This window comes from Empidonax traillii, unplaced genomic scaffold, assembly GCF_003031625.1.
Source record: "Empidonax traillii isolate 1590-97213 ecotype Southwest subspecies unplaced genomic scaffold, ASM303162v1 scaffold1243:size189760, whole genome shotgun sequence".
In the NCBI taxonomy this organism is placed as follows: domain Eukaryota; kingdom Metazoa; phylum Chordata; class Aves; order Passeriformes; family Tyrannidae; genus Empidonax; species Empidonax traillii.
In genome coordinates this window covers 9,713-34,153 of record NW_020956436.1, presented here as the reverse complement: position 1 = coordinate 34,153, position 24,441 = coordinate 9,713, and the positions used below count along the sequence as shown (strand labels likewise).

The 24,441-nt window shown below is 37.2% G+C and overlaps 1 protein-coding gene across 3 annotated transcripts in view; it reads left to right on the top strand.

Moving 5' to 3' along the window:
* LUZP2 (leucine zipper protein 2) overlaps nt 1-24,237 on the top strand; it is a 91,884-nt gene extending 67,647 nt beyond the window's left edge. For all 3 annotated transcript variants that reach the window (XM_027906047.1, XM_027906049.1, XM_027906046.1), the window contains exons 6-9: nt 12,673-12,735; nt 13,758-13,820; nt 23,230-23,304; nt 24,001-24,237. In XM_027906047.1, the coding sequence (XP_027761848.1) occupies nt 12,673-12,735; nt 13,758-13,820; nt 23,230-23,304; nt 24,001-24,222 (423 nt within the window). In that variant the 3' untranslated portion in view covers nt 24,223-24,237. The remainder of the gene's footprint in view (nt 1-12,672; nt 12,736-13,757; nt 13,821-23,229; nt 23,305-24,000) is intronic.
* Nucleotides 24,238-24,441: the final 204 nt, after the last annotated feature.

The following is a 24,441-nucleotide window of genomic DNA, read 5'->3' as shown; positions in this document are numbered from 1 at the left end:
GGAAGTGTAGCTGGAAAATGTCAACTTGATATGGCATTTTCCAGCTGAGGATTGCTAGTCTGTGACTTTATAAAGATTATAGTCCTCTCCTGAGGCTCATTATCCTCCAGTTGTAATTTGATCAAAATGAATACCATATTTGGAAAGATAATTCCAAAAAGAATAAGCTGTATAAGCTGTTCAGCTGTAATGTGACTTCAGCATGTTGTTCAAAAAGAAGTTAGAAGCACTTGAAATTGTTTTTTCATGACAGCAAAAAGAATTGATTCTCACCTACTTTGCAACTATTTCATCCTGAAACCCTGGGTTATTTTCAAATATAGACATTTTTGTCCTTGCAAATGGGGCTATTCTGGGCCCAAATAACGAATTTTCTGTTATCCTGAAATATTTTAAATTACTTACTTCTGGAGATTTCTTCCCCACACATCCTTTCAAAAACTGTTCATCTGTATTTAGCTGCAGATGTTATTGGAGGAGGAAAGATTAAGTAGATCAATCAACTTGTCACTAGTTTTAGGCATAATAACTCGAGTGAATTGAATTGATTTTGTTTAGTTGCTGTTTAAGTGCTGTATTGATCTTAAGAAAGCTGGTTTTATAGCTATGCTATAATTTAAAAATGCAGTTTCCATTACACTGCTTTGAAAAGTGGCTTTGCCATATCTGTCCCAGTAATTTTACCTATTTGTCATGTTTACCTCTTTAAGCCTTCCCATGGTATGAATCTTCTGGTCTTCAGAATCTGATTTCACAATTTTTACAACTGAAAAAGTTTGAAACGACGACAACAGTAATGCTGAAATTGTTCCCTTTTTAAAAAATGGTTTGTCTTGTAAACAATTTAAAACATGCTCAGTTTAATAAATGTCTCCTAAGTGAAGTTATAGGGGCCTAATCAAGCAGGTGCTGCTTAAAGTATTCTGGAGGGTGTTGTCTAATCTCAATTTTCTTAGTGATTAAGGACCTGAGTAGTATTTTATCCCATAGTTCCACAAACTCTGGAAAAGTCTGCAGAGATTAAAGAGAAAATTGTAAATAATGTCAGATTTGTATGGTTCACCCACAAGCTGTGCTGCCTTTTATGTACTGTGATTGCTTTCTTTCCAGCGTAGATATAGTCATTCTACTTCAGGGCACAAATTTAGTCCTGCATGTACGAGGTGTTCCCTTCCCGTGGTGTGACTGCATAGTTGGGCATGTATTTGTGTGGATGCTTAAATCAAAAACACTCCTTCCATATATCAAAAACACTCCAGATGCATATTCATGTGTGTACAAGAATATGCTGTGATGTTAAGAAATAGCTTAAAAGTACCAAACTTATCCGCAGATGATTCTTTGAAAGCTGTAAGGGGCTCAGTTTCTCTGGATGCATTCAGGAAACCTTTCTCTCCGTGCTAATGATTTGCTGAGTTGGTTTATCTTGAGTTTTGTATCAGAACTTCAAGTCTTCCCGTGTCATTCTCAAGTTATTCTTGTCGTGGCAGATTTTTTTTTTTTTTTGTGCTTATGTAAGCTTATTTCTCGGTTTATTTCAGTGGAGTTTTGCTCATTTACTGAAGGAAATAATTTGATCTTAAAGTTCTTCAGGCTAGCACTGAGCTGAAGAATGCACATTTTCTAGGTTAGACTCAGCAGTTGTCTCAAGTACAGTTTATGCACTCAATTTATGGCAATTTAGTCTTTCTTAAATAGTATCAACCTGGCATCCTTAATTTCGACAGTATTTTTTTCAACAGCTGGTGTTCTGCAAGGACAAATACCTTTAAACATGAAGGATTTTACACCAGGGAGAGGCAGGTCACCAGGACAGCGCTACTTCCACATTAAAATAACATTTCAGTGGAAGAGCAAGGGGTTTGCTGTGGCAGTGGTGGGCCTGGAATACTTGCTGTGCACGAATTTTGGGTGCTGTGCCACTGGGAGGGCCAAAAAGTTATTTGAGCAGTTTTTGGTGCGTAGAAAAACCCTTGGACGCCATAAATAGCCAAAAATCGAAGCATCTTCACAGAGAAATAACAGATTTCCCATAAACAACGTCCTTTTGTGTTCCTTTTGGTTGTTTGCTTGTGTTTAAAGGTCAAAGCAAGAGGGTAGGAAAAAATCGAGACGAAAACAAGGATGATTTGCTGTCGGGGTGAACAAAGGCGGTAGGACTATCTTTTAGAACATCCAGTTTGTGGGTTCCCGATAAGGAACTGCCTTCTATTTGAAATTATATAGATGGACAGCAAAAAATAACAAGTAGTAGAGATAGCAATGAGAGCAGTAGAAACCAAAATTCGCTGGAGATGGGTGATGATGCCTTATTTGATGGCTGGCTGAGGCTCCAGACTGGCCTAAAGGAATGAGTAGGAATAGGTGCCAGATGAACCCCATTAAGTTCCTGAGGTAGTTCCCATGTATTGGCTGTTTTAAATGCTTTCCTGTGTTGGAAATTTTTTTTTTTCTTTGTTTGTTTGTTTGTTTTTTGTTTCTGTTGTATGGTGTCTGTTGGCAGATTAAAGGACTATTTTTCTATCCCTGAATTCTCAATAGCATAGTATGTGTTTTAAAATAAACAAACACACAAAAAAACCCCCAAAAATCTCTTCTTCCTGTACAAGAGCTGAGCACTGAGCATTTAAACTGTAGATTTTATGCTGATGAACTTCAGTCTCAGAAGAGAAGATCTGGAAACCTGAGAGTTAGGATATCCTCCTTCGTCTGCTAAAAGTGAGCATAACTAGATCAAGGAAATATTAGCATCCAGGGATAAAATTCATATCCTGGAGCTGATTAGTTTTGGGTAAAAGGTACAACCTGCTGTTTACCAGTGCTTCTTTCCTATGTTTGTCTTACTGAATCAGCATGGGGATTCACTGCTGTACGTGATGGGGTATCAGTCAATATTTTTTTATAGAATTCTATTTTTTTGTGTGTGTTCTTTTTTTTTACAATGCTGTCACCTCGTCTTAACTTTACAAGCAAATAAAATGTGGCATGGAAATTGATTGTGAAAAGCCAAAATAATGTAGATATGACATCCCAAAGAACTGGTCAAAGCCAGAACTGCTGAGGCAGATGCGAGGATGCAGAGTTTCAGTACTCTCCATTAGTTAGTTCTGCAAAGTCCCCCTATCTATATAATATGCCTCTTTGTTATACTCTACAGAACCTGAATTATTTAATTTTAAGCTTCATGCAGCTCCTTTAAGCGTCATTTCAACACCACACAGGAACTGGCTCACTGAACCAGATCATACGAATATAAACTTCATCCTTTTCCAGGTGAGAGAGAACCTGTTTTCTTGTGGCTGCAAAGGGAGAAAAAAACCCAAAAAACAAACCAACAATAACGTTTCTTGAGCTTTCCATTGTTGCAACAAGCAAAAGGCAGATCCAGTTTGACTGCTGAAATATGCACAGCTAAATTGGAAGCACTGCATGTCACCAAAGTGCTTGCTCAGGTGGAAAATACACTGCAAATACTTTTCCTCTTCATTGCTGCAGATTGCCAGTGGCTGTTGCCTGCCCTTGTTTTTGTCATTTGTCACTTATATTTAAAAGAAGCAAATGTGTGTGCCCAATCTATAGGAGTCTTATTACTGCTTGCTACTGCTTGCATCCTCTGCACAGAGTAAGCACAGTAGTAGGAAACAATCAGCTTGCATGAATGCTGTGCATTCCTTAAAACTGTAAAATATTACACAGTTGTTATGGTGGTTTATTCTCAATAAATAATGTAGAAATCAGTAATTTTAATTTAATTATTTTCTAATCATCAAGCAGGTGGTAAAAAAATTTGATTTTGCTTCAGAAGTAGTCCTTCAGGTGTTGAAGGAAATTAAAACACAAGTTTCCCCTAATCTTTGGGGGTTTTCTTCTATTATTGTTAGTGATGCTTTAGGATTTATGTTCTTAGATTTATTTCATATTTCTTTTAAAGCTGGATTACATATACTTTTTATACAGCCCAAGGGATATTACTTTGCTCCTTTCAATTAAGGTTGACTTGAATTTGGTGTTCTGTGTTCTTTTTGACATAACTCTTACTTGCAAAGGTGAGTGTAGGAGCCAGACCGGACACTCAACACTGTAATCTGAAGTTCTCTTGGTCTTTGCAAGTTTATAAGCAGAACTATCTATTTTTTTGGAAAGAATTGCAGACCATTTGCCTAAAAGAAGGAGACTGTTGCTGTTTTGTGGGTGGCTCAGAGGGAGAAATGTGTGTTTTTTATAGGGGTGGCAGCCTTTTTGTTCTGGAGAAAACTTCAGGAAATTTTGGGGTTTTTTTCCTAGGCATTGGAAAACAAATATTTTGTTGTTCCTAAAGCAATTATTTAGCTTCTGCTCCCTTTGTTCATTTGTATTTGGTTGGGGTTTATTGTTTGGGGCTTTTTTAATAACCTCAGGAGGAAGGCTTTGTATCTTACAAAGAACAGTGAAAAACAGTTAAACTGATCACTTTAATCTGTCGAGCTTTTTCTTAAAGACCCCTGAACCACACAAGTATTTGCTAATTCTCTGCTCTGGTTAAGCTGTGGTACCAGCATCGCCTCTGAGACAGATGCCTTGGCTGCAGTGGGGGTGATTTTACCTTGGTTGGATGTTTTTCTTCCAGATACCAATCGACCTGTACCATATTTTCCCTTTTCCTTACTTGCCAAATACCTCATTTCTCTGGTAGTTTAATCAGTTATTCCAAAGAACAAAAACTAGGGCCAATTGTTTTTAAACAAACCAAAATGAGATGCTATCACTTGTGTTAAATATAATAAGTATAATTGGGAATAGAACCACTTATCTTCCTGGGTTGGCAGATTTAATCTACAATCATGATTCTGTCATTCCTTAGCTGTTAGTATTTCAAAGCATAATTACCCATATTTGCCAGAAATACGACTCTGTGAATGTATCTATTTAAATCCTGAACTGGTGGAAATTTGGAACTTCACAGATTTATCACCGGTGCGGGATTTGGATTTTGAGAAATAATTATGGGTAACAAGACATGCAGCTGTTGAGCAGTAAGTTCATCAGGAGATTGCTTCTTTGAAAATCCAGCTGCATTCAGAAATGCTGAAATACATTTTGCAGATAAAAACATGCCACTTTTAAATAGCACATGCAGTCAGCTGTAGCTTTCAGAAACATTCATGAGCAGTGCACCTGCTATGACCTAGGGCCAGATTTCTGTGATAGTTCTGAAAAGCATATGAGCATAAAAGTTATTAAATTTGCTGGGTAGATGCATTACATAGATTGCCTGCCTGTGACTGACAGGCCAATATTCTATTTGATAGCATTGGATGGGACAAATTACATTTTTACATCCCTTCTTTTCCAATACAAGTATTAATGTGAAATCTGCAGACAGTCAAATTTGCTTTCCTGTCCAAACCTATTAATGCTTAGTTTCAAGTAAAAAACTAATAGGTATTGAAATAGAAAATTTGATTGAATATAAAATAAATTAAAAAAAAATAAAAAAAAAAGAAAAGAAAAAAAAAAGCTGAAAAATGAATCCTCCACAGATTTTTGCGTGTATTCTCTTAGGTTAACTGTCTTGAATGTGGTTTTGTTTTTATTTTGTGAAATGTGGAAAAAATTTTGTAGAGGGGTTAAAAATGTCTACACTCTTTAAGAAAATAGCCAAGCTTAGATCTCCCACAAGGTCAGTGAGATGCAATATAACAGCTCTGTGAGCTAAAGATGAGCTGCTGAATGCTGGGGACGCTGAGACTTGCCCAGAGGCACCATGTAACTCATATGAGGTTTTAATACTATGGATTGAAGGCCTAGAGAACAAGGAGAGAGAGAGAAGATGAACAACTGTTTTTGTATTTAAAGTCCCTGTGGGTGTGGTTACAACGTTTTGGGTGTGACTTGTTTGGATTTTATGTAATATTGGAAACTACGAACCCAGGAAGACCTGTTGTCTGACACTTGCTTAGCCTCAAATCACTGAAGTATATTCAGGTAATTTCAGTGAAGGTACCTGACTGTGGAGCAGTTATTTAATATTGAAGAAAGGGTGATTTTTTTTTTGTTCTGTTTTTGTGCTTGTTGTTTTTTTCTCAGTCTTTACTAGCTGATTTTGGTGTTTCCATGTCACTCCACTTAAAGAGCACACAGTTGACATGCTTGGCCTTTTCCTTTCTGTGTAAGCTTTTATCTCCTCTTACAGAAGCAGTAAACAGCACTGGGCTGTTCTACATAATTTATCTCTCCCTGCCCTTGTAGAGGAGGTATCACTCATATCTTTTGTTTGCCTTGGGTTTTCTTGTTGTATTCATCATCAGCTTGCGCCTGGATTGTCTGAGTCATCAGCATTCCAGTCTTTCCCACTTGTGGATGCATTCTTCTCCTTGTCTCCTCCGTATCTTACCCTTATCTCAAGTTCCCCATCCAAATCAGTAGGCACATTTGGGGAAAACAGAAAATTCCGGGTACCAGAACTTCATAAGAATAAAATATTTGCTTTGCAATATGAAATTTTAGGACGTGACTCCAAGCCTCACTGAAACCCTTCCTTGACTTTGAGATATTCACTCGAGTCCATATTCATGGCATTCATTAATGAAAAGGTGATATTTCTGTCAGAACTACGAGTTGATCAGAAGATGATCAGGCAGCTCACCTTCTATCCCAGATGTTCTTAGGGGAAGAATATCCAATGTCCTCTTGACAGATTAGGCTGATTGATAAGTATGAAGAAATGTCTTCAACTTTTTTTTTTTGTGGTGGTCTTAAACTTCCCCAGTTTTCTGCTAAAATATTACTTACTGTGCTTTGTGTTTGTTTGTTTTTCTGAAAATGTTTGGTTTGCAAATATTTACTTTCAGAAACCAAAGGAGTTTAAGCTGTACTCAGAGCTTTTTTTATTTTTTTTTTTTTCATAACACTTAGGAGCCTGATGTGAAGCATCCTGTCTGATATTGCTGTAATGAGCCTAAAGGGGGACAAACACTTTTCGGGAGCATTGAAAAACGTCTCAGTTTACTCCTTTCCTCCCCCTTTCCCGAGAGGAGGGAGCCTGGCATAAAATGTTAGTTTGCAGTCACGGATAGGGCAGCGATTCATGAAGTAGTGTTAGTGGCTCAAAAAAAGTCAGTTGAGTCCTCAGAATTAGATCCTGCTCCTGAGTTCATCTTGCTAAATGACTTTTAGGAAATCATTACGGATCTATGATGATTAAATTGGAGTTCTGTGCCAGTAGATTAAGAATACCCCTCAGTGCCCCTCCCTGCTGCTAATGCAGCAGGGCCAATTTTAAGTGGCTGAAACCTGATAGAGGAGGACGGTGGATGCATGACATGGTGGAAATATATCTAGTAAGTGAATCAATCAATCCAGTAAAACTGCCTCAGGGATATCTATTTTCTCATTGAAAGATATTGTAACAGCTCCCTCAGTACAACTGATACGTATTTTATATGTCTGTAGATCGTGCTTGCAAAAATTCTTTTAAATATTAAATATATTGGCCAAAAAGTTCTGTAACATCTAACACTCAGAGCCACATGAAGGTATGCCTTACCCATCTCCTGCCCTTCTCCTTTCATAACCGTGTCATTTCTGGTTTAAGACAGATGCTGGCTATTCTGGATCTAAAACATGCTTAATGCAGCGTTTCATGTCCTGCTGCTATCACATTCGAAAAAGTGAAGCTGTAGAAGAGCACATAAAGAGTCTGACCCTTCACTCCTCTAGTGATAGAGGAGCTCATTTTTTTTTTCAAGGTCAGAAATGGGGTTTATTTCAAGATTATTTTTATTTACATGTTTGGTCACAGCACCCTCTATTAATTCCTGTCACCTTGCTTTAATGAGAGCTTTCACTATGCCTTTTTTTTTTATTATTTTTAAGCCCAGCCTTCAGCTTGCAGCAGCACCAAGCTCTCTTTGTCATTCTGTTCACAAACGTCAAGTGAAAAGCAGCACCTTCAGGCTAACATCTACTTAACTAGGTGTTCTGCTTTGTTGATCCTGCAAACCATCCCCAGAGCATTCAGCCACTGCCCCCAAAGGGAAAGATCAAAGAATTGCCATTTTTTCCCCCTCTAAATAACCCTGCATGGCATAGGCAATTACCCTTCATTTCAGATATAAATTCTGTGCAACGGGGTTCTGCATTTAATATGCTGCTGCTTTTAATTAGAACATCTGACATGGAAAGAATTAGAAATGGCATTTGCTTTTGCAGAGCAAAGTCCTGCTGAAATGACTGGAACACCAAGGCAAACACAATCAACACAAAGCTCCTGCTGAAAGCTCAAATGGAAGATTTTTGCACGTCGCTTATCAGCTTGTTCAGCTCAGCTGGGCTACACGAAATTCAGGGAGAAATATAACAGAAGTATTAGCAGAGACAGATAGGCAGCAGGAAAGAAATGTGTACTGTTTGCTTGGGAAAGCTTGTCCTTAAGTGCCTTTATCTGTAACATGAGTGTAAGGCGGGGGGACAGGTTACAGAAAAGAGTTCAAAAGGAGCAAAACAGCCCAGACATGTCTGAGCTTACAACAGTGGCAATGTGCCATGTTTGCAGGGGTTACCCAGCTTGGCTGTCAGCCTCCAGGTGTTGCATGTGCCTCCTAAATAACAGCACAGGCAGAAGTGTCAGAGCACTGAGAGGCTGAAGCCTGACCACAGTGGAAGTCAGCTTTTCCCAGGAATTCAGAGCTACAAGGACAGTTTGGATCCAGACAGGTCTGAAAAGTGTGGAGCCTGTATATGCATCATCACACTGAAGGGGCAGTGTCCTTCAGCTCTTTGGCACTCTTGGGCTCTGAAAAACTGTAGGGAAAAGAGTCTCAGACATACTCAAGGATATCAAGGCCAAAAAGTCACAGTGTCTTCACTGGCCATGAGGACGGGTAGGAATGCACTTCTTAAGGTCTTATTTGAAAGACCTTCATTATTTTCCTACACAGAGTGTAGGAAGCTCAGTTTATCTGTCTCAGAAAGATGAAGGGCTGAGCCAGCCCTGCTGGGATTAAAGCACTCACCCCGTTTCATGCGATAGAATCCATTTTTCATCATCGTGAAACACAAAGCTAATATCCAAAGCAAACTGGATACCAGTGCATCGTGGTAGCAGATAAATCCAGATGTTTGATTTTTGGTCTGTTGCTGCTTCCTGATTTCTCTCCTAAGGGCACAGTGAAGCACTTTGCTTTCACGGGAGGTGGAAGACAGTTCATCGTGACAGTTGTCCCTGACACTCTGGCTGAGCAGAGTCCGGGGTTTCTTTTTGTTGTTCTTGGGTTTGGTTGTTTTCCCAAATGCTATACCCATTAGAGGGAAATGTTCCAGTGATGAGCAGGGGCTCAGCATGGTTTTATTTGCACTATTCATCAAGGGGAAGCGGAGCCAAATTTATCTTCTATACAACAACCAAAAAAAAGCACGTCAGAGCTGAGATAAAATGTCTGAATTGCAGTTGATTGCTGAGAATACAATTTTCTGAAAGTGATTTTCTTTCCCTGAACATACTTTGTATCCTCTGCTTTCAAAGGCCAGCAGACAAACTAAATTGCTTTGTACTGATGATGATGTCTAGGTTATGTATTTGTTCATTCTGGGTTCAGATCCTGATGCTGATTCGAGTAGATAATACTGGTGTTTCAAGTTATGACACATAAACACAAGAGTATTAAAGCACTCCTGGTGTGATCAGGGGTCAAGATAAAATAACTTCCAAAAAAATGACATCTGAAAATTTGTGGCTTTGACACTGTTGGTGTAAGTTTAGCCTGCTGTTAGTAGAATATATGATTCATCAGTTAAACGTTAATCCCCCTAACTTCAGATTTATGATGATAATAAACCCCCTTTAAATTTGTCCACCGGTAGTTTGTCACAGCTGACAATGCCTGTAAACTGTGACTCTTGCTTTATGAGATGTTTACTGTATATGCTCAATCAGATGGAGAAATTATAAAAGAAAAAAATGCAATGTGCAGCTATATAATTAATTATTTTTACAGAAATGAATTTGCAGAAAAGGAAGTAACTAAAGCTAAAACTGTGAAAGTGCTTCTATTGAACTCTCAAGTTCAGTCTCAAGTACCAGTCTGGCGTGGTAGGAATTGCCACTCGTTTAAAAATGTGCTTTTACAGATACTTCATTTCTTATTTTTAAGCCTGAAATGTTCAAGACCTTCTCCATTTAAGCACTTGGTAACAAATAGAGTACTTGAAATTAAAACTGGTTAAAATTCTTGTTTAACTTATTTGTTGTTGCTCTTTGAAGGATGCTCAATAGGAAAAAACGCATAATCTTGAATCCTTATAAGTCTTGGATGTCAGAACTTCTATGCTGAATCCATAGGCATTTTTAAACTTAAAATTTCATTGATTGATTAATCTGATTCTGAATAGCCCCTTTCTAGCAAAGGGGGCGTATTCTTCTAGGATATGTACCTGATCAGACTTCTCATTTTGCTACATTTAATTCAGTATCCAAACAACACCAGGTTCTGTTATACTTCACGTGTTTTAACTGGTAAACTTCACATTCTGCTATAGAAATTAACACTATTAATCAGGATGAAAAGCTATTTTTGACAGTGACATGATTTGTCACTGTAAGTAACATAAAATGACGTGATTTGTCACTGTAAATAACACAAAATCAATCAAACTGTATGCAAGAAGTTGCCACCTACCTCTGTCAAGGTCCTACTTATTATGCTGTCGATAATAGTAACCTTTAATGCTTACTCTCACTTCTAAAAGTGTTATTAAGTTCAGATTAAATCGCAACTATTTTTCCTGCATTCTGATAACCCTGCTGGGTTTGTTGGTGATAGACTGGATAATGAGACAGGATTGGTAAATCATGTTAAACTTAGCTAAACCTCCAAAACGGATCTCATCTCCTAACTTTAAATATTTTCATCAGGTTTTGGCGTGGGAAAAGTTCTTTTAACTACATTCTTTTGCCAGGCCTTTTTGGCCCGAGACGGAAATTGCGACAACCATCTAACACATCGTGTGTCCTGCTGACACATGTCCTGGGTTACTGCAGAATCTTCTCAAAATAGCATGTGTAGAAGTTACTTATGAAATATCAATGTATTAATAGCAGTTATTTCTTATAGTATATATATACATATATATAAATATATATATACATATATAAATGTGTGTGTGTATATATATATGTATATACTGGGTGAAAGGAAGATAAATGAGTAAAAATATAAGGGTTACAACTCATTCTTACTTTGGTTCTGAAATACAGAGTCTGTTACTGAACCAATCTGTGGGGGGAACTGGGGGGGAATGAGTAAGTGAAATCAAAGGGATGACGTGATATCCTGGGTTAATTAAGTACAGGTCCCTAACGAAGCAGTGCCTTTGGCACATCTGTTTGGCTATCACCCCAAAAGGTGATGCTGATTGTTGTGTGAAGGCAGTCACATCCACTGTGTGCCCACAGCACAGTGTAGCTCTTCAGATGTGCTCGTGGTGAATAATAGATGAGTCGGGTGTACTTTGTCTCTGATTGCTATTTCATTTACCTCTCTTCATCTTTTATCTGCTACCCAGTTCCTTTTATTCAGAGCGAGTTGTCTTGTTCTGTGTTGCTGCCCTGGTTAGTACATTTAAGGCATTGCTCTTTGATGAGCTACAGCTTAATTTTCAAACAAAAAGGAACTTACCAGAGCAACACTCAGTCCTTTGAAAAATCATGTTTTGTGAGGCAGAATCGGGGTTGTTGGGCTGTCTCATTCAAAGCAACATCCTGATTCCTTTCTGTTGCACCACAGAACTATGAAATTTCAAACATCTGGGAAAGGTTTGTTGTTTCTGCAGCAGTGTTTACAGTAGTAGGACAACGAAACGTGAAATTGTCACATCTCCTCCTTATTTTGGAACTGGGCAAATGAGGTTTCACATGGAATTTTAGTTTCTTTGCGTTTGCTTCAACAAGGAAGTTTTTTTCAAGAAAAACTCAAAGCTTATAATGCTGGAATTAAAGGCTTCCAGTGTTTCAGTGGGATGTGGGCCTAAATTTAAACTGGATGGAATTACAGTTTTGGTTCTAATGACAGCTTGTTCCTGAGAAATCTTCACTCTTGACTGTCAGTTATGGTGTAACATGAATGAGGAGTACAGAAAGAATTACTATTGAAAATGCATTTTATCAAGGCTTATTATTTTCCCTGAAAATGAGAAGAAATACATTTAAAACTCCTACATGAAAAAGCACATTGAGTTGGTGAAAGGTTTTATCAGGTAGCTAACCTTCTACAGATTTGGATTACTTGCATTTTTAAATTATGAAATCTAGCAAAAAGACCCCATGAATTGGATCATCAATGTCAAGTGATGAGATCTTGGCCCTGTTACTCAGCTTTTATGATGATTTACTGAAAATGATACTGAGCCATGCAGTTGACATCAGGTAAGGATCAGATGAAATTTTTTTCTGCCCTTTTGTACCTCAGCGTATTAAATCTAAATTGCTTTCAGTTCCCAGAGTGTTTTGGAAGGTTTCTGTAAGCAGTCCTCTTCCTCTTAAAGAAAATTTTATAGCCTTTCAGAATTCTGTGAGAGGGTATCGTGCCTTGATGAATCTCTCTTGTCTTACCTGTGTTTTTGTTGGTGACTTGAGGGTATAATATTTCAGTAACCCTCACTAATAAACACTCTGGTTTTTTCTTGTCTCCCCCTCAGAACAAAAGCCTCAAAAACAAGCTCTTGTCAGGAAACAAGCTTTGTGGCATTCATGCTGAGGAGGTAAGCAAGGTTCCTCTGTATTCTGAATAAGAAGTTTGCATCAAAGTCTTTTTTACTGAGGTTCAGGTATATTATATATATATATATATATCTATACGTACCAGAATATAGAATATGTATTATGCTTACATGTGGGAGTTCCCAAAGTGCTCTCATTCCAGCTCATTTCTGTGACTTCACCAGAAGCAGCTCAAATGTGTTAGAAAGTGAGCTGCAAACTCAAGTCTTAGACAAGTAAAATCATTTGGGCTCGCTTATGATATAGCTCTGCAAATTTATTATGCCTCTATAACGTGTATAAAACTGATTTACTTTCCTTGATCTCCATGTCTAGACTAAAATAGGAATTGCCAAATGCCTGTTTTGAAATTAACTCAGAGACAGGAAAAATTTATTGTTATTGAATCCTAGAATGTTTCATTACTTCAGGGATAAAAGGGTCACTTTATGGAACTGTGGGAGCAGAATCTCCCCTCTGCTGAAGAGTGAGATGGAAAAGATAGTCAGTGATACAAAAGCCCTATTTGCTGGCAAATAGATCAGTGTAGAAGCACCTGCATTCATTTGAGCAGTTCCTTTAACCATTTAACTTTTTATGAAAGAAACATATTACAACATGTGAATGAATCTGATTTAGTCACTTAAATTACTTTAGTCTGAGTTTTTTTGCATGTATAATTTCTATAAAAGTCATTGCACCTTGCCTGAACAAGACAGAGGCATAACATCTTTACTGAAATTTCCATAATTATCACTTCAGTTGTGTCAGCCCAAAAGCTATTCATATCACTCACTTATGTGCTTTATGTAAGGGCCAGTTTATATTTTCCTTGATACTTTTGACATGTCAACCAGGAAAAGCAATTGTCAGTGATTTTGGGGGTGGAGGGTTTCTGCATTTTAAAGCTATCTGGATTCTACTGTTGTCAGAACTCACTACCCTTTTTTTTTTTTCTGATCTTGAAAGGAAATATTTAAAATAAACCTACTTTCAAACTTGATTTTATTATCCTCACTTTCAGTCAAAAAAGATCCAAGCCCAGCTGAAAGAGCTTCGTTATGGGAAAAAGGACCTGATTTTTAAGGTAAGTCTTATTACAGTATGGTTAGCTAAAATATTGGAGTTAATATAGTATTGAAGTAATCTAGGAATATGAAAACTGCCTTTATTACTGCAGTTCTAAGGAATAATTTAAGTCCGAAAAGAGCTTAAACCACCAAGACGGACTTAATACCATAATGCATTTTCAGATATTGTCTATTTTTTCCTTTTTTCCATGCAGAACACTGTAACAGGGATGGTGCTTTTTATTAAATTGGTTGCAGGGCCAAGGAAGAAGAGATTCTGACCCTAAAAAGTTTTCTGGTGCCTTTGCTTTCAAATAGACAAAAGCAGTGGCAAGTACCTGGTTTATGAGCACCTGTGTTTAGGTGCTCACATTCTAGTTTACTGCTGATGAACAAAACCTGTTGCCCTATTCCATGCATTCTGTAACGTGTTTTCCATCTTTCTAACTGACTGATAGAAGCAGATGGTTCTTGTTTTTCCTTTAATTAGCAATCCCTCCACGGCAAAGTCAATTATTGTTAACACTGAGAGTAAATCTTGATGTTTGTGATGAGCTGGAGCGATGTAATATTCCTTGGATGTGAAGCTTCTAGAAAAAGAAACGTCTGTGTCTTAAACATTCCAAATGAATTGTCTGTCTAGATAGCATATTTTTTTAAAAAAATAAAAGAAGAAGGAGGGGGTTGGACAAAAAATAAAAATGTTGCTGAAGGGCATCAAGTCCTTGTTAACACAGGGAGAAATTAATCCCTGTTAAAGGAGGAGGGAAGAGATGCAAGTCACCAGACTGGAGGCTGCTAATTGATTAGTCCTTTTATTCCCAGCATAAAAAATGAAGATTAAGTAACCATCTTCAGAGTGACTATACCTAGAATTGCCTAGAAAGTCATTCATGTCAATATGAGGTCCGAATTGCCTTCAGGAACTATTTAACTCTCTCTGTTGTATATACAGTACTGTAAAGACGGAATAATGTAGGCCATTTATAATATACAGTGTGATTTCTGTGATTTATTTATATTTTTTTTAATGCACAGATTGATTCAAAGTTTTTTCAGGAGCTTTTATTTCTGGTCCTCATAAGACCAAAACCAGGGAAATAGGTTTAGAGACAAAAAATAGGCATATTATACTTCTAGGCACTTAAATTTTAATGCCAGTTTATGTTAACAAAAACAGCACATCTTTCTTCAAATTAAGGATAACTGAGAGCTTGGGCACAGGAAAAGATTATGAGTTCTAATCTTGCCTTGCTGTGAAAGCTTATTTTCTTTGGCTGAAGCAGTAGGATTATTCAGCGCTACTATTTCCTTGCTGTTTTCGTGATGGTAATACACAGTGATCCGAAAACCTGATCTGAACACATGGGAAAGGTTGTCTGGCAAGTCACCAGCACATGGACAATGAAATCCACCCTCTCTTGGTCCTAGTTCAGTGAACTATTACAATGTGCTGGTTAAGGGGTTTGGGGTGGAAGGGAGGGACAGAGTTACATATTAATAGAAGAAGTGTGTCTAGTGTGAAAGGAAATAGATGTGGGTCTTCTCTGACTGGATATGGATGTCTGCACCAAAGTCTCCACTCCAAATCCCTGGAGAGTTATCTCGTCCTAAAGACTACATATGACCACATGAATCAGGCCTTTAAGTCCTTGACCTGTATTGAATAGGCATAGTTTGGGTGTAGGTCCCAAGTTAGATGGTGTGGGTTCTCCTCTGAAAACTGGATATGCAAACACTTGAAACATCTCTTGACCATGCGCAGTTCTGTTCAAGGCTGAATGCCTGCTTTGCCAACTCCTTTATGTGTAGCCAGAAATATTTGTGCAGGTTTACTCCTCAGTCTTTTTCCTGACTGAGGAAACTTGACTTGTGAAGCAAAGGGAGCAGAAACCTTATGCTGCCCTCCCAAATAATCGTGTGAGATGTGAGAGAGGGGAGGTTCCGTGTGCTGGTTTGTGTGCGTTTCAGGTTTGCTGAGCAGAGTAGAAGCCATTTGGTATAGGCTGGAAAGCTTTTCAAGTATCTGCCTGATCAGAGAGAGGCTGCTGGGTTTGGGCAAGAACAGGTGGTATTTCATTTCTAGTTGCTTTGATGCTGGAAATGTAACAGATTTAATGTTATCGTTGCTGTTGAGTCTGTTTTGTGAAGCTCTTATTCTGAACTCTGATAAATGAAACAGATGGACAGTCTTCTGCCAGAACAGAGCAAGAGTGTTTGGGATAAAATCCTGGCTGCTAGCTACTATCTTCTTACTGGACTTCTACATTCCTCCCACTGCCTTCCCAGCACATTAAACTCTGGATTCTCTTTGCCTTACTGAGGAATTCAGGGAATTCTGCTCTCCACATAGCTCTGAACATTGCAAGCTTCTTGGAGCAGCTCACCAGAGGGATGTGAGCTGCAGGCTATTGGATTTCTGAAGGGCATGAGAGAATGCTGCAGCCCATGCCCATTAAACTAATGCTTTCTGTGAAGGAATTAATTGTGCAGATATACGTGATATGGGAAGGTTGTTTGGTTTTTGTTTTGCATAATCAACATCAAGAGACTATTATTAAATTCTGGTAACTATTATCATCAACAGCTCTGTACTCAACTAGACCTCTGGGAATTAAGTGGGAGAGGAAGAGGAAAGGGGAGGAAAGGGCAGCTTTCTCCTTTAATATTCCAGTCATATCCACTTTTAACGTTGTGTGTCAGTAAGCTAACAAGTGGTAGTAAATACAAGTTCACCACTTCAGGCGTGTGTTTACTCTTCTTACGTTTTCAAAGTGTTCTGTAATCCATCTGATTAATTATGGAGCATATCTCTACATCAGTTTATATTTTTTGAACTCTCCCTATGGGATATAAAGCCAGGTGGCAGATGAGCAGTGAGCATCACAAAAATTAAGTGATGTGCTCCAGGCTGTAGGGGTTGTGGGTGTCTCTGCTGAGATTAGAATCTGAGCTACTGTCTCTGTGCAGCACAGTGTCCTTAAAGAGCTGAACCAAGTGTAAATTTGCTTCGTGTTATTATGGGAAAAATAAGAAACTATTAATAAAAATTGCCACTCAGTCTTCCTAATTTTATCGTTTCCTTTATAATTAGGTACTTGCTAGTTCTGAATGAGGACACCCTTAGTTGCAATAATTTAATTATGGTCTTAAACCCCTGACTCAGTGAAGTACTCCTAAATTTAAGTGCTGCTAGATCAAGGTCTACATTCATTTCAGGCATTAATGACCACTTCTTATTTAAATAACTCCTTCGTTGACTCTCTCCCCAATCATTTGGCTAAATTATCCTAGAAGAAGTCACAAGCTTTACTAAATTAGAAAATAATTAAAGATAGTTTGGTTTTTAATTCATAAAATGCAAATATGGATATCTGATGGTAGCAAGAGATGAAGAAAAATCTAGCAATAACTTTCACTGCCAGTTTATACAATATCTTTTATTACTGAAATTGCTCTTGTAAATGTACAAGGGGACAATGGTTCAGTGCTATGGCTTAAGTACATCTTTTTGCTATTTTCTACAGATTGTGCTTGAGTTTCAGACATTCCACCTAATGCTTCATCTCTTTTCCCTTTTGTTATTTAAATTCTAAGATGAAATATATTGATAATCCTAAAAACACCCTAACCAAACAATAAAAGGTTCAATTGTGAGCAACAACTAGCTTCACCTGGCTTATTAATGTACTTTATCTTTGTTCCATGGCAGAATTTAACTTTGAATAAGCAATCCTTATTACCTTTATAGTAATATAAAGGAATAAATTTATAGTAAAAACCACTTTCCAAATTCTTTGACAAACATAGTTCTACACAAATTACTTCGTTAGTTGGATATGTGAACATAATTTTAATATTATATTAAATTTTAATATTAATATTTCATAATGTTAATCATTTGCTGTGATAAATAGAGTCAAAGATAAACAAAACTATGTGAAATGATTTGGCATCATACTGACTTGAATGGGGAATATTTTTATGCCATTCTTCCCTCTAGAGTTAAACTGATGCCACCATATGTGTTTTCCTCCCTGTTAGCAGAAGTTAATTACATGCCACAGTAAACCTATTTCCCAGAGTTTTAGAGTATTTATTTATTTCTGTCATGAAGACTGTGAGATTCTGCATTCCATACAGAGAAAGAGAGGAAATAATTAAAGAAAAACAAACTAAGGGTAAAAAAACAAACAAACAAAAAAAAACACACAAAAAACACACACAGAGAAAACCATTGAAGACCTAACTTGACAGAGAACTTGTGTAAACATTAAAATTGTTGTCTGGGCTTGAAATAATCGATTGCATATTTAAAATTTGTGATAACCTTAAACAGAAGTACTTTGTGTGCTTGCACATCTGTGAAGGTGCAAGTTTCAAGGTTTCCAATACAATTCTTTTTCTGTACTGCTGGTGGTTTGGCTCAACCCAAATCCACCCATTTCACTCATGTACATCCACTTCTGCCATGGTTTGCACCTGTATGTATTAAAATTACCAACAGCAGAATTCAGATGACTTTGCATGTTTGAAAGATTAGTCCATTTTAAATATTTTAAACTGTTCTTCATTATGTTCAAAGTACCCTAAAACTCCTGTTTTCATTACAGGAAAGCTTTTAAAAAAAACCCCCAACATTGTTTCACTTAAGCTTTATTTATACATTCATTTATTTAGCACAAAAAGAAATCTCTTATCTTTCATGCTGCTTTTACTCTGCCCTGTAAGGGTAAAAAAAATAAAACTTCTGCAGCTCCATGTTGAAGGGAGATGATAACAGAAAACTGAGGACAGTTTCCTTACAGGCCTGTCATATCAGCTTCCCTGAGAGAATATGCAATTCCTCTGCCTTTCAGGCAGGATCTTCACCCTGTGATGGGTTTATTCATCCAATGTATTTCCTCAGCATCTGGATCTTCTGCAACCTCCCTTGGGAAATTCACCGAAGCTACTTGGGAAAGGCCATAAAACCCATAAAAAACTATTAAGAAATATCAGTTATACAAGTAAATGTAATGCAGAAATATTAGAGATAATGTGGTTTTTTTTCCCCAGAGATCTTACAACAGTGACTTCATTAGGGATAACAAGTTCTATAAGCTACAGACTGGCTTCAGCACACAGCATAACAACTGAAAAAATGATGGCTGAGTAGGAAGCAGCAAGCTGAACCTCTGTTTAGCTACATCTTTATTTGTTTTATGATGTTTTCTATCTGATAAATTAAATGTAATTGGACTCCCATGGCTTATATATTGTTGGTTGATTATATCAGCAAAAATAGGTTGTTTTTCTTTGGATTGTTCTTTTCCCCTCAAAGGATGAAGATTAAATGAAAAGTGCCCACAATAAAAGGAGACTCTGACAGATGATGAAATGAGAAGTCTCAAAATATTCTTAACAGAATTTTCCTTTTAAGCACATAAATAATACAAGTAACTTTGTATTTACTGAGATCAAAAGTTCTTATATGACATATTCAGTGGTAATATCATCTTGGGTCATTCATCCTTATTGTTCCATATTCTGTATTAGTTTTACTGACCATTACTGTTTTTATTTAGCATCTTACACTTGTTTTTAGTGAATGTCATCCTGTTTTTCCCAGTTTATCAGGGTAAATTTAGATAAACCCCATTTTCTATGACACACAGAGTTCTGGTTTGATGTCACCAGAATATTTAATCAGTATTATGTTTAGCTCCCTGTTCAGTTCATCCACACATGGACAGCTGAGGAAACGGGAGTAGAGTGTAGATTTTATTCATGTTTGAGGTTGTTTTATGAAGGTTATTCTATTTATTTGTGAATTTTAAGAATGCAATAATTTTACAGAATTCATGTTGTGGCCTCTTGAGAATAACAGGATTGGATATGAACTTTGGGCCAGATTGGGTCTTTTGCCTGATCATGGCCTTGGGTGTACAGAGTTTTGTAGCTTAAAGTGTCATGAGAGAGAACTGTTTTTTTTTCCTGATTTTTATCTCGAAGGATAGAGATTGTTGGATCTTTGCTGACATATTTCTACTTTCTGGTATAATGAGCTCTTCTTAAATGTTGTAGTTTGGTCTTAGAAACTGCAACTTTTTTTTTTTCCATTCCATGTCAGAAGGCTTATGATGGTTTTTATTAAATAATGCTTTGGCTGATTATTCGCTTTGGGACTTTTTCTCCTTGATCAAGTCAAAATGTTTGTGCAGTTTTATCACTGCACGTATGATTCTGGTTTTCAGTTTATCAGTTATTTGTGATTAGATCAGGCTGCTTATTGGATGTAGAAAAATGCTGTAAGACAGGATATTATAGAATTGCTTTTCTCAGTAGAAGATGAAGCCCCTGGGTGAGACAGGAAATTGAAATTTTCTTAGTTGATTTTTATAAAATATATTAGGGCTGCTGCATAAACTTCTGTAGTTGGTGTTTGATTGGTAAGAGATGACATGATTACTTTTCAAGATAGCTATCTTGAGACAACACAGTTAAGACAACCAACATTTCATGATCTCTTGTTACATGGTCTTTTATCACTGCGTGGTGAGTACTGCTTGTTTTCACGAAGCACAAGGCTTATTTTCTTCATTTGATTTCTTTTGTGGTAGGCAATTATTTTTTTTCCCCCTGCTTATTGGATAGTATATTTTCACAACCCTGACAAAAATGTAGGTAGAAAGTCTTGTCTGGTTTGTGTGTGCTTTGCTCTGGAAGTTGTGGTTTAAGCCCAACTGCAACTAAGCACTATGCAGCTGCCCACTTGTATGTTGAGATAAAAACAGTTCAAGAAACAAAACAAAAGTAAAATACAGTAATAATAATAATAATAATAATAATAATAGTAAATAATAATGATGGTAACAAAAGGAAAAAAACAAACAAGGGGAAAAAAAACAAACAAGGAAAAAATCAAGTGATGCCCAACACCACCCACTGATGCTTCCAGGTAACTCCCCCAGTTTATATACCAGGCAGGATGTTTTATGGAATAGCCATTTGGCCAGGTGAGGTCATATTTTAGCATTTGTATATTGTTATTACCACGTTATTAGCAATGTGTTAATGTCAGCAACACAGCAGGGGCCTGAAGATCTGAATAGAACTTGCTGCTGAAAAATACGTGTAGGTTATTTGCAGACGTGGGAATTTTTTCATATAAAGAGATAAGCGACATACAAAAAGGTGGAGGGTTGTTATTGTATATATTTCTCAGTAAGGACACTGGATAATGTATCCTTACTGAAACAAGTCTAATTTTTTTTGATGGTTTCTTGCAGTTCTGGAAATCACATCCGTGTAAAATGTGAATGTTATTTCAGTACTTGGTAATTCAGGTCTATTAGTTTATTGCCAGGTTGTTTTTTTTTTTACAGCACAGCTTTGGGACTGAAAAATTGTAACTTTTTTAATGAACTGAAAAATACCATCTAAAAATTTGTTCAATCAGCTTACAGACCTGGTCCAGCTCCCTCTAGAATGACAAGAGATGTACTATTTTGTCTTTACTCAGCATCCAAGCCATGTTAGCTCCCTAAAAAAACTAGTTTCTTACAGCAGCAGTGAAACTACTGCAATATGAATTTAGGCTTGATACTCAAAAGTTTTCAGAAAAAAAAAATCTGATTTTTCTGCGGTCTTGGAACCAAGATGTAAATAAGTATTGCTGCTTTCGAGTTTATCAAAATTCATTCTTGATGCCAGAATTTTATTCTCGCTTAATGTCAGTCAGATTGATGTCAGTGACCTATTTGCTCAGTATTCTGTGAAATAAAATAAATATACATGAAAGTTAACAGAAAATGTTATTCCTTCAAAATATGACAGGATTATGAAAAATAAGGATAAGTCCTGATAAATGATGCATTCAGAAAGACTTCACTAGTACTTTTCCTCTGCTTTAATGGCAATTGAAATTATTCAATTATATGTACAGGGTGGTTTTTTTTTTCAAATCTTGATTCTAATTCGTTGAGAATTTGTATTAATTTGTATAACTGTACTGGAAAATAATTTAATAAGCAGTGATATAAAAATGTTAATGATGTGAGAAATTGCTTGGTCTAGTTCTAGCACCTAATGAGAAGTGTCTGCATAGCAGACCCAAGCTTGGGTTCAGTCTTTCAAACATTGTCTATGGCTATGTTTATTGTGAGTTATAATATGTACCCTATTTAGGAATAACTGCAAATGTTACTGAACTCTTACAATTTTTTTTTTTATATCTTAGTAATTTTTTTCTGGTAAATCAGTGATAAATCCACTTAAATTTCGCAAACTGAGGGAATGGAAGAATTCCTTCTGTACTGGATGCTCTGTTGCCAGGTTGAGGAACCAAAACAGTGATCTGTGTGTTGTGATAGTGGCTGATGTCAGGTGTAAGAAACTGAGAAATGAGAACTTTATCCAGTTACTCTGCATGTGCAGAATGTTCATTTACTTAGAATTTCTAAGACAAAAAGGTAACCAGTTAGTCCGGTGTCATTCTCTACGGTTCCCTTTTTAAGACAGGGAAATCAATGTTATTTTGCAAACACTACAGTGAAAGAACTTGTTCCTTTTGGTTGCATGGTAATGTTGTTAATGACAGGGCTGAGAACTGCGGGAATCTGGGAGCTCCTGCTTCCCCGGAACAGAAAGTTCCTGCAGAGAACACACTTCCCTCAAGCGAGCTGGCTGAGTTTGTGTACCTCTTAGGGGAAGGGGAGAGAAAATAATTGCCTTTACATACTGAGAATTTAGAAGCGCTTTCTGAACCTCTGCACTCCACACAGAGTGTAAACATCACACAGAGCTAGCAGTCCCAGCTGCTCGCCTGAGCCTGACTTCAAACGCAGGTCTCCCAAAGTGCTTTCCCACTATTCTTGTGAGTTTTCCATTGACACCTCCAGGAAAGGAGATGGAGAAAATTAAAAATTGGGAGTTACCAGCTTGTGTAGCAGCAGATAATATCATTTCATAAGGTGGACACACGCATGAGTTGTTTGGGTGTTTTCTGATTTCTCTCTTTGCGCCACGTTAGTTTAATGCTAGTGTCTCAATGCTTAAAACCACAAAATAGTGTTGCAAATTGTACTCAGAAGTCAGATAAATTAAAAAAAAAATAAAAAACTACTTGAATACCTCGAATTTTCCAAAAGGATATTATAGCATAATATTTTTTTTTACAGTATGGAATTCATTTTGCTATTGGCATTGAAATTATTATAGACTTGCATTCACATTTCAGCACAGTTCCCACATACTTTTCTTTTTTCAGGGATAAAAACATCCCTTTAAGACCTTGTCCTTCTGCAAGGAATTCTGACCCAACTAATATATATTACATGAAAAATTTTTATCCTTTCCTCTCTCATGTGAAAAATTATGGGGCAAAAACACATTGAAGTTTGCATCATCTTTTTTTTTTTAACTTTCTTTTCTTTATTCCCACAGGCACAGCAGCTAACAGATCTGGAGCAAAAACTAGCAGTTGCAAAAGAGGTATTGGAGAAAGCAGCCCTTGACAAAGTAAGAAGTGTAATGTAATTTTAGAGTGTTTATCAGCTGTGAATGTTTTGGTGTGAATAAAATAACAGCGTTTCTAACAGGAGTTGCCAGCGCTTCATCACTTAGATTGTTCAGTTTGGCTTGATGGACAGTGGTGGATTTGGACAAACATAATTTAAACTGTTCAAAAGACCTGTGGTTTTGTTACTATATGCTACAAAAGCATGATATGCTCATGAGGGACGTAATTTCTGTTGAAAATCATCCTTGTTGGATTAAAATTCACCTTTATAAACTGTGGAGAAATACAATCATTTGGAAGGCTGGAAACAAAACTCCAAAGTCTGTGTCTTTGCAATACTTGTGACTTCTCTGTAGCTGTTTTATGTAAAAGGCTGGACAATGTATGCTATTTTATAGATTTTTCTTTTCAGAAAAAATTAGATATAATTATTATTATTTGCAATCATCAGTGTGGATAAAACTACATGGGGGAAAGGGAAGAGAGTGCAGTGACTTTCTAGGCAGTTTGGTGTGTAATGCACAGGAACCTGATCATATAAAAAACACTCCAAACAGCCTTAATTCCACCCATTAGTAAGAAAAAAGCAGCAGCCCCTCCTAACTGGGATTTGGTTTAATGCAGGGAGAGAAAGCAAGAAATTCTGTTCCCCGCAACACATCTTCAGAGGAGTGATGATTTCTTGTTTTGCACAGGAGTCACAGCTGAAAGCTCTGAAGGACACGGTGCAGCTCTGCCTGTCCTCCGTTCTGCACAATCAGCCCGCCCCTGTAAACCTCATCCCCTCAAAACCAACCGAGAAGCTGAACCCCCCCGTCACGAAGGGCTCCCGAGTCCCATTTCAAGTGACAAGCTCCAAGGTATGGTTTCTCTCTCAGCTGTGTGGTTTGGGTGGTTTTTTTTTTAGCATTTTCTAAAGTTTGTCCTGTAAGGGCATCAAACTGGAACTAAGGAGGATTTTAAGTTAATTGAAAGATTAGGATGAATTTGGAGGATAACTCTAAGCCTGTCTCTGGTGTCAACAAACTGGGTTTTTAAAAGTTGCGAAGCAGCTACTTTTTTTGCTGAGGAGCAAAGTTCTTCCTGTCATTCAGTGAATGGGCCATGTCTGCACAGCAAATATGCAAGGAAGATGG